Source organism: Denticeps clupeoides, chromosome 10 (assembly GCF_900700375.1).
Source record: "Denticeps clupeoides chromosome 10, fDenClu1.1, whole genome shotgun sequence".
In the NCBI taxonomy this organism is placed as follows: domain Eukaryota; kingdom Metazoa; phylum Chordata; class Actinopteri; order Clupeiformes; family Denticipitidae; genus Denticeps; species Denticeps clupeoides.
Window position 1 is genome coordinate 1,873,755 of NC_041716.1, and position 15,285 is coordinate 1,889,039.

General features: G+C 51.4%; 2 protein-coding genes across 2 annotated transcripts; one reads left to right on the forward strand and one right to left on the reverse strand.

The window, feature by feature from the left end:
* Positions 1-1,122: 1,122 nt before the first annotated feature.
* neurod4 (neuronal differentiation 4) lies at positions 1,123-3,222 on the forward strand. Its single transcript, XM_028992966.1, has 2 exons — positions 1,123-1,242; positions 1,794-3,222. Exon 2 carries the CDS (start codon positions 1,801-1,803, stop codon positions 2,875-2,877), a length of 1,077 nt encoding a protein of 358 aa, XP_028848799.1. The 5' UTR covers positions 1,123-1,242; positions 1,794-1,800; the 3' UTR covers positions 2,878-3,222.
* Positions 3,223-10,761: 7,539 nt separating this feature from the next.
* Positions 10,762-13,945, reverse strand: birc5b (baculoviral IAP repeat containing 5b). The gene is made up of 4 exons (XM_028994617.1): positions 13,750-13,945; positions 12,266-12,375; positions 11,274-11,391; positions 10,762-10,888 (listed from the first exon to the last, which is right to left on the reverse strand). Exons 1-4 carry the CDS (start codon positions 13,873-13,875, stop codon positions 10,811-10,813), a joined length of 432 nt encoding a protein of 143 aa, XP_028850450.1. The 5' UTR covers positions 13,876-13,945; the 3' UTR covers positions 10,762-10,810.
* Positions 13,946-15,285: the final 1,340 nt, after the last annotated feature.

A 15,285-nucleotide genomic window follows, 5' to 3' on the forward strand; every position in this document is an offset into this window, starting at 1 on the left:
GCGCTAATTAAAAGGAGCCACTTCCCTTCAATAAAGGGAATACTGACGTGTGTGTGTGTGTGTGTGTGTATGTGGGGGGGGGGGGGGGGGGGGGGGGGGGTCAGCTTCTTATCTTGCGTTGTGCACGTAAATTTTTTTTAACGATATCATGTTTTTCATAATTCCGCTCGTTTTGTAAATGAAAGAAACCCAATTAAGCTTAATGAGGGGGGGGTGTTACACTGCGCAGGCGCGGAGCCGCACCGACAAAACGACCAATTCTCGGATACGTGACATCCGTTCATTTTCTCTACATGACTCGAGATGGTTATAACTGTTTATAACTTTTTTTTACGCGTTTTTCTTCTTGTTATGTGAATTAAGTAAGAATTACTTAACAGAAATGTATGTAAATCATTACAGTAATAATTAAAACGTTTTCCACTTCTGCTTTAATTGCGTGTTTTACACGAGAGCAGCTTGGAAATGGCGGTTTGGGAAGAAGTTTTCTCGTTGGAGAGCGAAGCGCAGTAAAAGTGGATTAAAACCCCGGCGGGTTCAAACAAAGCGGCGCTAATGAGCGGGTGGGAGCGCACGAATGAATGATCGACGCACGCACGCACGCACGCACGCGCGCGCGCGCGCACACACACACACACACACACACACCTGCTCTCACCGCACCGAGCTGTCACAATCACTTACTGCGACCCCCGCGACGCGCGTCCCCGCCACTAACGATCCGGACGGCAGCACCAGCGACGCCGCGTCCGCCTCACTGGTTCCGGCGAACAGGTGGACCGCGGTCCGGAAAAAAGGTTCCGATGTACGAACGTTCGTTTTAACGTGGATCTTTTGAAAGGATGTTTTTATGGGTTAATTTATTTAATCCCCCCTCCCACACACAGAGCTTCTTTTATTGCACACACACACACACACACACACACACACACACACACACACACACACGCATCACATCACATCTCATCTCATCACAATAAAGCGCCAGTTGAGGTCGTAAAAGTTTTGGCCACGAGCGCGCCACGCGCGCAAGAAGGAGAGGGGGGTCGGAAAGGGGGTGGGCGGGGCGCGGATGGGCGGGGCCACTCGAACCCTAGAAATGGCCAGTCGGACGCGCGCAGCGCCAGAGGTGGACGGGAGCCGCGCTTGCAGGGGCCGAGTGGATGGAGACGTGAAGTTGCGCGGAGGACAGAACCGGGACTTCGGCAGAAGTGACCAGAACCCCCCCCCCCACGCAAACAGGTCAGATACACCATCACCGGTATACATGCAGTGTGCTGCATGTAGTGTTCCACGATCGCTAAATTAGTTCTAAAACGCTCTTTACGCACCACAGTATTATCATCGTTTATGTGATAATATTCAAATAACTGCGTGATTTTCTATCTATCTATCTATCTATCTATCTATCTATCTATCTATCTATCTATCTATCTATCTATCTATCTATCTATCTATCTATCATCAACAACGTACTGAATTACAATAAAAATTCTAACCGCGGGATATATTTCGATTTTTATATTTCTATGTATGAACGCACAACCGTTTAAAACCCGTTTGCGTTCTTATTTTGCGCCTTTATGATTAAATGGATGTTACGTTGCGCGGCTCCGGAGTTAAATCCCCGCGCTTTATCTGCGCGCCAAATCCTGGCGTGTCCCAGATTGACGGCGTCTCCAGCATTAAGGCCGAGGCGACGCGACGCGGCGAGGCCATATCGGAAAATTGTCGTGGTCGCGCATGCGCAAACTGGCGCTGAGAGACGCTGACCGGAGTTTTTCTCTCCTCAGAGCGAAGATGATGACCAAGCCGTACGGTAAAGCCAGAGACGTGAGCGAGCTGGTCACCGCGCTGGGCTGGATGGACGAGGACGTCAGCTCACAGGACGGGGACCGGACGCCGGACATGGGCCGCTACGGCCTGGGTGGAGGTGGCACGAGCCACGGCCCCCTGGAGCTGGGCAGCGAGGACATCGAGGAGGAGGAGGAGGAGGAGGAGGACGAGGAGACCGGCCTGGACGGAGAGAAAGGGCCCAAGCGACGGGGCCCGAAGAAGAAGAAGATGACCAAAGCCAGGCAGGAGCGCTTCCGCGCCCGGAGGGTGAAGGCCAACGCCAGGGAGCGCTCGCGCATGCACGGCCTCAACGACGCCCTGGACAACCTGCGGCGCGTCATGCCCTGCTACTCCAAGACCCAGAAGCTGTCCAAGATCGAGACGCTGCGGCTGGCCCGCAACTACATCTGGGCCCTGTCCGAGGTGCTGGAGAGCGGCCAGTCCCCCGAGAGCCACGGCTTCGTGGAGATGCTGTGCAAAGGCCTGTCCCAGCCCACCAGCAACCTGGTGGCCGGCTGCCTGCAGCTGGGCGCCGCCCCCGTGCTCCTGGGGAAGCTGGACAAGAAGTGCGGAGGGCCCGGGACGGACCTGGGGGGGCAGGCCGCCCACCCCCTCAGCAGCTACCCGTCCCCGGGGCTCCCCAGCCCTCCGTACGGCTCCCTGGAAGCCTCGCACCTCCTGAACCTCAAGGGCTTCAAGGGCCCGGCCTACGAGAACCCCTCGCCCAACGACTGCGGCGGCGGCACGCCGCCCTACGACGGGCCCCTGACCCCCCCGCTGAGCATCAGCGGGAACTTCGCCCTGAAACAGGAGCCCTCGCCCCGCGAGGCAGAGAAGGGCTTCCTGCCGCACCCCCCGCCCGGCCACTACCTCTCCTCCCACCACTACCCCCCGTCCTCCATGGCCGCCCTGCCCACCGGCGCCCAGGCCCACGCCCTCTTCCCCGCGGCGCGCTACGAGCTGCCCTTGGACATGGCGTTCGACTCCTTCGCCGCGACCCACATGGTGGCGTCGCAGATGACCTCCATTTACAGCGAGTGAAGGGGCGGGGCGGGCGCGGCCGCAGGGACTCCAGCGCCGGGACTACCCGCGAGGGCCGAAGGCGCGGCCACCAGCAACCACGTCACGGCACAAGGGATTTTTTCAACCAGTATTTATTATTTATTCTGACGACTGTCACCTCTGAGTTTCTGTTTTTTAATTGTCATTGTTGTTGTTGTCATTGCATTTCCAGTCGCCGCTACGGAGGATCTATTTAAATTATTTATTTTCTGTGTCACTCACCACTGTACTTGTCACACGGTGCAACCTTCTTGTAAATATGTCTCTGTTTCGCACTTAATGAAATAAATATTCTTATAATAAATGCTATTCCATTTGCTACCACGTTTGGCTGCGCCTCGTGTCTCTGTCGTGGGGCGCGGGACATTCGGAAGTCCTCGGCCGGGGGGGAGACGTCACGACACGTGACGACAAATTGCCGCGACAGGATGATCGATGAGGCTCGGTGGACTGAAAAGGTCTCGCTTCCCGCGAGGAGATCAGCAGATCTTTGGTCCGTCCACAGCGGGGGTGGCCGTGTCCAGAACGAGCCCACGTTTCACCCCAAAAATATGAATCGGTCAGAAAACGTCACCAAATTTAATTCAGAACTTGACTTTATAATTAAAAGTATTCCATTTAAAGTGAAGTGATTGTCACTTGTGATACACAGCAGCGCAGCACACGGTGCACACAGTGAAATTTGTCCTCTGCATTTAACCATCACCCTGAGTGAGCAGCGGGCAGCCATGACAGGCGCCCGGGGAGCAGTGTGTGGGGACGGTGCTTTGCTCGGTGGCACCTTGACGGATCGGGATTCGAACCGGCAACCTTCTGATTACGGGGGCACTCCCTGAACCGCTAGGCCACCACTGGCCCTAATTTAGCTGATTTGGTGAACAAGACCAAAAGTTTCATGTTTCATGCTTCAAGACAGAGAACCTTTGCCGCGACGAGAGCGTTTTTAACCGGTTAGGTTCTCCTGTCCAGACGCGTGAGCCGCAATATAACTGTAACGGTTCGGTGGAGGAGACCGGAGACGAAGGCGTGCAGAAGAATGCCGTGTGAAACCACGCGCCGGGGGCCGGGGGTCTCCGCCATGGGAACCGCCGGCTGTGGGACAGGTGACGGCAGCAGACCTCTCCTCCCCACGCGCCCCGCTCTCACCAGAAACAACAATTAAAGGCACGTTAAGCAATACTGGAAATGTGGAAAGGCACTTAAACATCTTGGGGTGGGGGTGGAGGGGTGGGGGTCCTCATCCAAACCAGACCGGAACGCCGGGACGTTCATATCAGTGGAGACGAGTCCCGCGCCGTCATTGACTCCGGCTCTGAGGACTTGTTTGACTGCAGATATGGGACAATGTGCCAGTTCTTCAAACGGACAAAGACGAGGGTGGCGGGGCGCAAACATGGAGAGGAGGGTGAAAGGATGAAATAAAGGACGGCTGGGAGTGTGTGTGTGTGTGAAAGTGGGGTCCAGGCGCCCCTGAGACCGTTGTGGTGAAGTGGAAGCCCCTTCATTCTCCTCTCCTCTCCTCTCCTCTCCTCTCCTCTCCTCTCCTCTCCTCTCTCCATCTCCCCAGGCTCGCCTTTTCCAGTCCGGGCGCTGCTGGACGCGAGGGGAAAAGAGGGCGATTGTTTTAGCAGGGCGCCACTGGCCCATTGTGCGCGCAGCCTGTTCTTTCTCTTGACCTCCGACCCGCATTGTTGTCAGGCGGCTCGTTTCGGGGAGGAGAGGCAGCTGGGAGAACGGTCGGGGGTTGACGGACAGCTGGGCCCGCCCCCCCCTCTCTCTCTCTCTCTCCCCGCGACTCTGGAAGCACACATTACTCCACACTCCGGGACAGAGCGGGACAGGTGGATGGGATGTCACGCTCCTTTTCACTCTCTCTCTCTCTCTCTCTCTGCGTGTGTGTGTGTGTGTTTTCACGTCGGGATGTTTTGCTATATAGAGAAATGGGGGAGGGTGCAGATTATAAAAATGAAATGGTACAGAATCAACTTAAGCCACAAAATACAAAACCACGTCAACACACTCTGATGAAGGATAGAGCTGTGAGGGGAAAAATAGGAAAAAATACACAACGCTAAGCCTGTAAAAGACAATCTATACTACATATACACTATATGAAGCATACATAAATGTTTAGCTTTATGAATTAAACATGCACAATTTGCATTGATTGGTAAATGTAGCAGGGCTTTTGCAAAAGTTCAAGTCCCAGGTTTGAACCCCACTTACTACCATCGTGTCCCTGAGCAGGACACTGAACCCTGAGTGTCTCCAGGGGGGGGCTGTCCCCGTCACTACTGACTGTTAGGCGCCCTGGATAAGGGCGTACATGTAAATGTATTGATCTCTCCATCTATCTAAGGTTTTTTTTTTTAAGTGAAGTGATTGTCACATGTGATACACAGCAGCACAGCACACGATGCACACAGTGAAATTTGTCCTCTGCATTTAACCCATCACCCTGAGTGAGCAGTGGGCGGCCATGACAGGCGCCCGGGGAGAAGTGTGTGGGGACGGTGCTTTGCTCAGTGGCACCTCAGTGGCACCTTGGCGGATCGGGAATCGAACCGGCAACCTTCTGATTACAGGGCCGCTTCCTTAACCGCTAGGCCACCACTGCCCCAGTATCTGATCCAATATCTGATCCAGTATCTGATCCAGTCATTTCTGTGATGTAACAGAATTTGCATATTTGATTATAGTAGATGTCGTTTTAATGTGATGCATTTTAATTGACAGCTCAGTACACGTACAGAATAGACTCGTACAGAAATCAACACTGTGCATGCTAGTTTTAACCAGCAAATGGACAAGAAGACAAAGACGTCCAAAATGATGGCGAATACTTTTTAGGATTGACTGTTAATGGTGATAGTGGTAGTATTGTAATAATTTCAGATTTTTATGATCAGTCAGCCATAATGAACAAATATATGTTATTTTCATTACAGAAACAGTGAGAACCACAGTGACATTTGGGCCAAATTGGAAAAACTTTTTTTTTTTACTGGCAAAGGCATATTAATAATTGTTTGCTTTAGAGTTATTAAACACAAACTAAGTGACTGAACACTGAAGATACAAATGTACTTTTTAATAAAATGAACACACTAAGTTAGACCGCAATATGGTCACGGTTTCTTGTTTTTCTCTCCTATAAAGTTGGTCAAATGTCACTTACGCCCATATGGTTCTAACTGTATACACAATAATAGAATATTCAAACTTTTGAGATGTACTAGTAAGCATCTATGGGCTAAAAGTGAGTAATGAAGAGTTTCCGGAAGCAACAGAAAGCCTGAGAGCCGTCAGCTGGAGCCGCAGCATCATGCTGTTCCTCCCTGACCCTCTGAATACCCGGCAATGAGAGAAAAACCTGGCAGGAGTCTGAGTCCCCCCCACACAAACCAGCACAGATGACGTTGGGTACAGCTCTGTCGACTGGAGGGGCCTGTGGGGACTGACCTGTGGCACTTGCCCCCGGAGACCGGCTGCTGTTAGCGTGACCTGTGTCACCTCACAAAGCTCCAGAGGAAGGGAGCCAACGTTTACCAATCCCACCCACAGGAGTGTAATATCACCGCGCCACGAACGCCGCGGCATTTATGTCACCAGGATTTATAAACAGGATTAAACCAAAACAAGCCGAGCCTTTTTGTTGCTGTGTAATTATTTCTGAAGGACCGAAGTTGGACTTTAATGTTGTTTTTATAAATAAAGTTTTAAAAGGGGGAGGAGCCTGTAGGCATGATTGCTATCTCTCACAAACAATACTTCCTCATTCTGGATGATTTAACCCCCCTCCTTAAAAAAAAAAGTGATTGTCACTTGTGATACACAGCACACGGTGCACAGAGTGAAATGTGTCCTCTGCATTTAACCCATCACCCTGAGTGAGCAGTGGGCAGCCATGACAGGTGGCAGAACGGGATTCGAACCGGCAACCTTGTGATTACGGGGCCGTTTCCTTAACCACTAGGCCACCACTGCCTCCTGTCAATACGTGACACGCCCAGGTCTGGCGCAGTGTCCATCTCCTCCGGTTTCTCTACACTCCTAATACCCCTTGAACACAAACGTGGCCACGCCCACTACCAACACCCACACGCAGGTTATCAGGCGCTTCAATTCAAGACTTCTGATGGGGGAAATTCTACTGCTTAAATAGCATAATATATCTTCAAGTCCGCGTTCCGAAAAGTTCTCCCTCTTTCGCGCTGTATTCTGCCACTTCATTTTATTTAAATAGACGCGGTCGCATGCAGGAACACAACGCCGACGCCCATCACAAAGGCCCCAGCCCCTGAAGTCTGCTTGACCCCGATCCCCCCTTTCGTCCAATCCCCTTTGTTCCCGCTGAGTCGAGGAGGAGAGTGGGGATCTAAGCTGTGATTAAAAAAAAAAAAAAAAAGTGAGGGATGCAGGAGGGATGGACGCAGGGACGTCCATCTCTCCCTCTCCTCTGTTTTTCCCCCCTTTTCTTTCTTTTTTTTTTTTTGTCTGCGGCTGGAATTAATCCACTAGCCAAACAACACAGGCCCACACTAAATGAAAGGTCCTGATCCGCAGGGGCAGGACGAGGGATAAAGCATTGTGATTAAGATTGTATTAATGGGGCCATAGGAGGCTGGAAGGCTTTAATCAGTGCCTGTGCGTGGGTAATCCTGCCGGCCCGTAAGCCGCGGCCTGCGCCGGGACCCCCGGCCCCGTCCTGGGGGCCCGGAGACGACGGTGCAGAGGGCCTGGTTAAAATGATGAAAATATTCCAAATAATGTTTAGTAATGACTAGAGTTGATCACACATTTCCCTTCGTGGCTTTAAAGGGCGTCCTCCACCTTTTCCCAGCATGTGCGATCGGAGAGGAGAGGGGCGGGGCCAGAGCCCAGACAGGGAGCAGGTGCTGGAAGCCGCTGGAAGGACGGCGGTCGCACCTAAAAAAAAAAAGAAAAGAAAGAGCAGCCCCGAGAAGTCGCACATATGGGGGGAGAGGTGAGGTTAAAGAGTTTTAAACGAGAGCGGAGGGGGCGGGGGAAGGTGATACCGCGGCGCCGAGGGCTCGGGGCGGGCCCTCATGGGAGAATTCTGGGAGAGGACTGAAGGGGTGTCGGAGTAAAAGAGCATCTAATGGGATCTGGATGCTGTCGTGTTTACCAGAGCCCCCCCGCCCCGCACGCCCACTGCATTGTGGAAGTTGCCGGCTTTGAGGCTCCACAATGGGCCCGGGAGCAGAGACAGATGGGGGTCTCTATGGAAGGAGGCACAAAAAGAAAGCAAGGTAGGAGGGCCTGACAGGGGATGCGTGTGAGAGCGAGAAAAGGCGAGGAGAAAACGGGCAGCACGAGGAGCCGATGCCGTGCCAAGCAGTCAGCAAAAAGGCCACAATTAAAGAAATAAAAAGCATTTTATAAAACGTCAGGACAGTCCTGACAGTGGGAGCTGTCAGATAACCCATCAAATGCATCTTCTAGAACAACACATGAACAACAGAAAAGTCCGTTTCTAACGATCCATAAATATAAAAAAACAACAAGCGACTTGGTACAGAATATCAAAGAGTCGTACAGCGGCACCACGGCAAAAACATAACCGACAAAAAATCGGTGCAGATGAAAACCGAATGAATTACGAAGGACCATCCAGGCCCAACAGGTTTGAACAGATCTGCGAGGAACCGTCTCTAAACTCTGCGATGTTCGGAGGCTGAGGGTCTGAGGCTGCACGTGAGGGCATGGAGATCGTGGAGATACGGAGGTGCCAGGAGAATGATCAGCACGTGACATCCAGGGAAAATGCATCGGTTTGTCAGAACGTTCCAGAAATAACCCTCTTGATCATCACCCTGCCACGTTCGACCTGTGATTTTGAACCAACCACGTCTCCTCAATTTATACCTCAGCTGCACGGCCAAAACGGCGACCATTACGATCAAGTCGGTACCCTCGATTGTTCTGGTTTCAACATCAGGAACCCATACCATCATGTTTTTTGTGTGGACTCCAGTTTAAGTACAGAAGTATGCAGTTTGAGACCAGTGCAGAACCCCAACCTAAGTAACCTCATGGGATTCATGCTCTTATATGGCCATTAAGCGTGTTTCTAATGAGGGTTTTGATGGTTAAAAATGAACTCAGACAGCGTTTCTGATCCATATTCTTTATACAGTTGGATGTAGCAACAGTATTTACGTTGGTTATCCTCTAAAATGATAAAGACAATAAAAAAAAGGACCTTTGTACCATCAGATTCGATAGGATGACAGTAAAACATGCTGGACTGATCGCACTGACCAGCGTGAGATAAAACTTGAAACGCCATCGACTGGACTAGTAGCCTAGTGGGTAACACACTCGCCTATGAACCAGAAGACCCGGGTTCAAATCCCACTTACTACCATTGTGTCCCTGAACAAGACACTTAACCCTAAATTGGTCCGGGGGGGGGACTGTCCCTGTAACTACTGATTGTAAGTCGCTCTGGATAAGGGTGTCTGGTAAATACTGTAAATGAAACTGTAAATGACTAAATTTCTGCAAATTGTCAGCATTTACAACACCGCTTGGGACCACTGGGATGCAGAACGTCCGGATGGGCGATGCCTTGTTGTACTTTGAGAACAGGTGCCTCCACCAGCCCTGGCCAATAGGATCGGGGATCGTTTCCTATTGGACCCCCACAATGCTTTGGCTTAAAAACTAATCTAGAAGGGCCGCTTTAAGGAACCTCCCGCTGAGCCACACCTCGCGGGCAGGAGGCTCAGTCGGGGTGGGTGGGGACCGGGGGGGGGCGTGGCCGTGGGTGAAAGATGAGAGGTGGGACCCGGTGGGCAGAGCCCAGCCAAGCAGAGGGAGGGTGGGAGAGAGGGAGGACCCAGGCACCAAAGCAACAGATGGGGTCTAATGGGGGTCTCAGGTTGTAAACTTTCTGTTGGGAACATCTGTCCGTTCTTCCATCTGCCACGCTGAGGGGCAACTTGTGGAGGTTGGGATTGTGGCGCCGTGGTTGAAAACCCAAACCGTCAAAATATCCCGACCAACGCTGATGAACAAAGGCAGGAAGTAGCAGAGAAACCTTTTCTCGATGTGCAATTAGATATATCATTAATTCTGGAAATGGAAGATCATCGGGTCCACAAACCAAAACGCTCGCTGTTACGTCATCCACATTTGAGAAAATGTCTTATTTTTCCCCCCTATTTGCTTGGCAGCGAGGGGATAAAGGAGAATTAAGCAGCTGATCTGGGCTCACTGTCCAGAGTGTTGCATTAGACGTTAATCCAGGACGGAGGAAGGGGGAAGAGAGGATGGGGAGCTATAATCCTGACCCCGCCCCCTTCACACTTAACAAAACCCAGTGGCTCAGATTTATATAAGTCTAAAAGTGCAGGAGGGAATTAAACAATAGCATCAGAACAGAGTCCATTCGAGAGATGTGATGATCGGGAAGCCCCTCCCCCAGCGACCCGCCCCACTGCAATCACTTTTCTGCCACAGCACACCACTTCGACCGTCTCCCGTCCCACGGGACCAACTTTGTCTCCCATTTCTCCCCATGTGCTCGCTCCTGGTTTGACGGCGTTCTGAAGTGATAGATGTTACTCAGGAAACAGTTGGGGCGGAGAGGGGGGAGGGGCTTGCCGCCATATGCCCGCAGGTTCGAGCGGGGGACGTTGGGAGTTCTGTCAGAATTCTTATTTCACACTACGGTCGCTGGGCTGCCGGTAAGGGTTCAGTGTTGCAGTACCGTTACGCCACCTGGTGGCCAAAATTAAGTGTTCAAATACTGAAAAAATAAATAAATAATTAATTAAGTGTGTGTGTATATATATATAAAAAAAATAAAATAAAAATAATAATGGGAAAAAAAAAAAAGTTTAATCAATTTATTAAAAGTTTACTGGTACAAAAATATCCCACTTTACAGCTTCTTCAGATTTTTGTTTATGTTTTCCAGCTCATCACGGAAATTTGCGATCTTCAGATGGACCATCTTCTTCTGGGATGAGTTCACCAGAAGAACAAAACGAGAAGAGAACAGGTCAGAGGTCATGTTAGAACAACAGTTTAGTTAATTGGTTTTTCTATTCACAATTTTAAAACTGTCAAAGTTGTTCAAATCTTTATACTTTAAACTTCACAGGGGGGGAAAAAAAAAAAAAAAAAAAAAAAAAAAAAAAAAAAATTAAAATTATAATAATTTAATGAAACGTCTGATTGTTCTCTAGTAAGACGTGGCTACAAGTAGACACCTGACCGCAAAATATCTGTCCAGAGAAACTATTATGACTTAACTGGAAGATAATTAAAAGCTTTTCAAATTTCCCAGCTGTAGTTCGTGTAGAGAGAAGGAAGAGTGAAACACGGGAGACGCCAGGACTCACTACGTAGAGGCCGATCCGCTCGTTCTCCAGCTTAAAATACTCCGCCACAGTCAGTTCGTCGCGGTCCTTCGTCAGCCTCAGGATGGCGCAGTTGGGGGAACGCTTCTCGTGCTCGACCCTGCCGGAATTATACATTCATATTGGAACGGCGCATAAGACTGTGAGGAGTGATGGTTTCATTTGTTGGACTGGAACTTGACCTTTACAGCTGAAGCTTTTTTATTTTAATATATACACACACACATATTATTATTATTATTCACAAATGAATTATTGTGGCAGAGGTGGCCTAGCAGGTAAGAAAGCAATCGGAATCCTAACCTTCAAAGTCCCCAAATACAGACCTTTTTTATTTATTTATTTATTTATTTTTAAAAAGTGAATGTGATACACAGCAGCACAGCACACGATGCACACAGTGAAATTTGTCCTCTGTATTTAACCCATCACCCTTGGTGAGCAGTGGGCGGCCATGACAGGCGCCCGGGGAGCAGTGTGTGGGGACGGTGCTTTGCTCGGTGGCACCTTGGCGGAACGGGATTCGAACCGGCAACCTTCTGATTACGGGGCCGCTTCCTTAAACGCAAGGCCGCCACCCACCTCTGTTCTACACTGTTCTGCATTTACACTGCAGATGCACACACTTACTCTCCCTCCCTCTTTTTCTGGCTCGGCCCCGAAGTCTGCGGGCATCAGTGCGTGAGATTCCGGGTACGTTCACTGCGCTCTGCTAAAGATTCATTCATTTTTTTAATAAAATCAAACGTCTCCCAGTCACGCGACAACGAATCGATTTCATCGATGTTGCGGCCCTAATTCACAGTGCCGTTTGGTGATTTTACTTAATTTAGGCGGTCGTCCAATCCTTCCGTTCTTACGATTGCCACCGCGCACTAAAATGTGTCATCTTGGCGCGCGTCACCGTACAGGAGAGGTCTCAGGAAAAGGCCACCAACGTCATTACAGCGAGACGAGAGAAGTCGACGTCCCACCTGGGGTTGTCTTCAGGTTCCCAGCCCTCAAGCTCCTTCAGGCAGAAGAAGCAGCAGGCCACGTCCGGCTCGTTTTCGCTGGGACAGTGGACGAACCCGGCCTTGGCCATCTAAAGTGAAGTGATTGTCAGCAGCACAGCACATGATGCACACAGTGAAATTTGTCCTCTGCATTTAACCCATCACCCTGAGTGAGCAGTGGGCGGCCATGACAGGCGCCCGGGGAGCAGCGTGTAGGGACGGTGCTTTGCTCAATGGCACCTTGGCAGATCGGGATTCGAACCGGCAACCTTCTGATTACTCACAATTATTCACAAATGAATTCTTGTGGCAGAGGTGGCCTAGCGGGTACGAAAGAAATCGGAATCCTAACCTGCAAAGTCCCCAAATACAGACTTTATTTTTGATTACGGGGCCACTTCCTTAACCGCTAGGCCACCTCTGGGAATTCAATGCGCCCGCTGCGCTCTCGACTGTCGTTTCAAATGTACATTAATATAGTGCATCACGTGTAAATCCGTGCACATAGAGCACGTTCATGGGTAATCTGGTGGACGAGGGTGGTAGGTTCCCAGGTTCCCAGTCTGAAATCTGACCGTTAACGCCCGAGTCACGATCCCATCCCAGGACGTCAAAATTAATACGCGGCAGGAGCCTAGCGGGTAAGACGGAGTACCAGGTTCAAGTCTGCCTTGGTAACGTGACTTCAGTATTCAACATTTATAAAACTTAGCTGGTGTACTTTTAGGTACCCTCCTTACACAGAAACCTATAAAAAGTAGTTACAGGGACAGTCCCCCCCCTGGGGACACTCAGGGTTAAGAGTCTTGCTCAGGGACACCATGGTAGTAAGTGGGGTTTGAACCTGGGCCTTCTGGTTCATAGGCGAGTGTTTACACGGATTTACTATATTAAAATGTACATTTGAAACGTCGCAGACAGTCGAGAGCGCAGCGGGCGGCTCGATTACTTACATTTCTGCAAATTAATCGGCCGCAGCCACTGAATCCAGCGCGTGAGTAAATTCTGACTTTCCAGGACTTCGTAAAAGGTGGAGAGTGAGAAAATCCAGCGAAGACACGGGACTACTTGGTGGCGTCTCCAGGGAGACTGTCCCTGTGCAGCCCCCGACTTCGCGCTGTACTGTCCCTCATACTGTACTGTACCCCTGCTGCACTGTCCCAGTCCCATCCCAGTCCTCATGCTGTGCCCAACTTAGTACTGTCCCCCTGCCGTCCCCGACCTCGTGCTGTCCCCCGTACCGTACTGTCCCCCTGCCGTCCCCGACCTCGTGCTGTCCCCCGTACCGTACTGTCCCCCTGCCGTCCCCGACCTCGTGCTGTCCCCCGTACCGTACTGTCCCCCTGCCGTCCCCGACCTCGTGCTGTCCCCCGTAACGTACCCCCGCTGACCCGCACTGCACTGTCCCCCGTACCGTACTGTCCCCCTGCAGTCCCCGTAACTCCTGACTCCACGCTTCTTACCTGCTCAGGTGTGCACTGACAGTCCTCCCGGAACGGCCAGTCCAGGAAGGAGCTCAGGCGCTTCTCGTAGCTGTACATGTGCTGGAAGGCCAGGAACTGTCCGGTCAGCCGCTCCGCCTGAGCCATGGCGCCGCTGCGGGGACGCGGGGACAGCGGGGACTCTTATTCCCACCCGCCAGCTGGCGCGGCCGCGTTCGGCCTTGATTGGGGAAGTGACGTCACGAGACAGCGTCCAGAATCTACACGAATAATTTTTTTTTTTTTTTAATTGACTGTCATCAACATCTGCAGATTTTATTTTTAAAAATATGCTACAGCAGAAGTATTCTATAAGTATTCTGGTATTTGTAAGAAAATAACATATGGAGGCATGTAGCGTTCCATACCATGTGAAAGTGAAGTCATTGTCATTGTAAGACACTGCAGCACAGCACACGGTGAAATGTGTCCTCTGTATTTAACCATCACCCTGAGTGAGCAGTGGGCACCATGACAGGCGCCCGGGGAGCAGTGTGTGGGGACGGTGCTTTGCTCAGTGGCACCTCAGGGGCACCTTGGCGGGATTCGAACCGGCGACCTTCTGATTACGGGGCAGCTTCCTTGTCAACCACTGGCTCCAAATCAGTTTCTGCTTCTACAATCGATCTGATCCAGCCTCCCCAAGCCGCCGTGGACAGGCGGGCGGGACACCGTGGACCCCGGCGTCAGGGGAAGTGGTGTAGGAACAGGCAGCGGCTCTGCTGTGACAGATCTGTTTATGGCCGAGGGAAAGGAGGGACGACGCTGTCACCCCGTCCCTGTAACTCTATCCCCCTGCTGCACCGCTGAAATGTGCTTACTGCTGTAAACTGCACCCACCCACCGTCCCCTGTCCAGAGGACGGGGAGGGTCTGCCCAGGGACTGATCTGTGGCGAATGTGGGTCTAAAACAAAACACTTTTTTTAATATCTTCTTTATTTTGCTCATTTTTTGTTAGTAGACACTGCAGTTAGTGTAGAATTGCAGTGTGTGTGTGTGTGTGTGTGTGTGTGTGTGTGTGTGTTTGCATAGTCCTGTGCCAGTGCCTGGGGAGATGCACACAGCAGCCTGGTGTGACTGGAACTTTATCCCACGCACTGCTGAAGCAGCTGGAAATGTGCACGGAAACTGCCGGACTGTCACCCCCCTTCCCTCTCGCTGTCGTCCCCGTCCCCGTTCACTGGACCCCCGTCACCGTCCCTGCAGCAAATTGACATTTCGGCCGTGACACTCAGGCTCTGCCCCGGTTCCTTCTCAGCTGACGGATGGATATGTTTCCTCTGTCCCTTTTCCATGCCTTAATTGACACCTGACTCCCCGCCTGGACCAGTCCCCTCCCTCTGTCGTGTCCCCCACCTCTCCCACTGACACAGTTGTCCTCACTTATTAAAGAGCCGGCGTGATTAGCTGCTGGAATCTCTTACACTTGTTCTGTATTCTCACAGCGGTGAGAGATAGTGGGAGAGGGCGGGACAGGGGGGGACAGAGGGGGACGGCTGGAGGAATGGGCCGGCGTC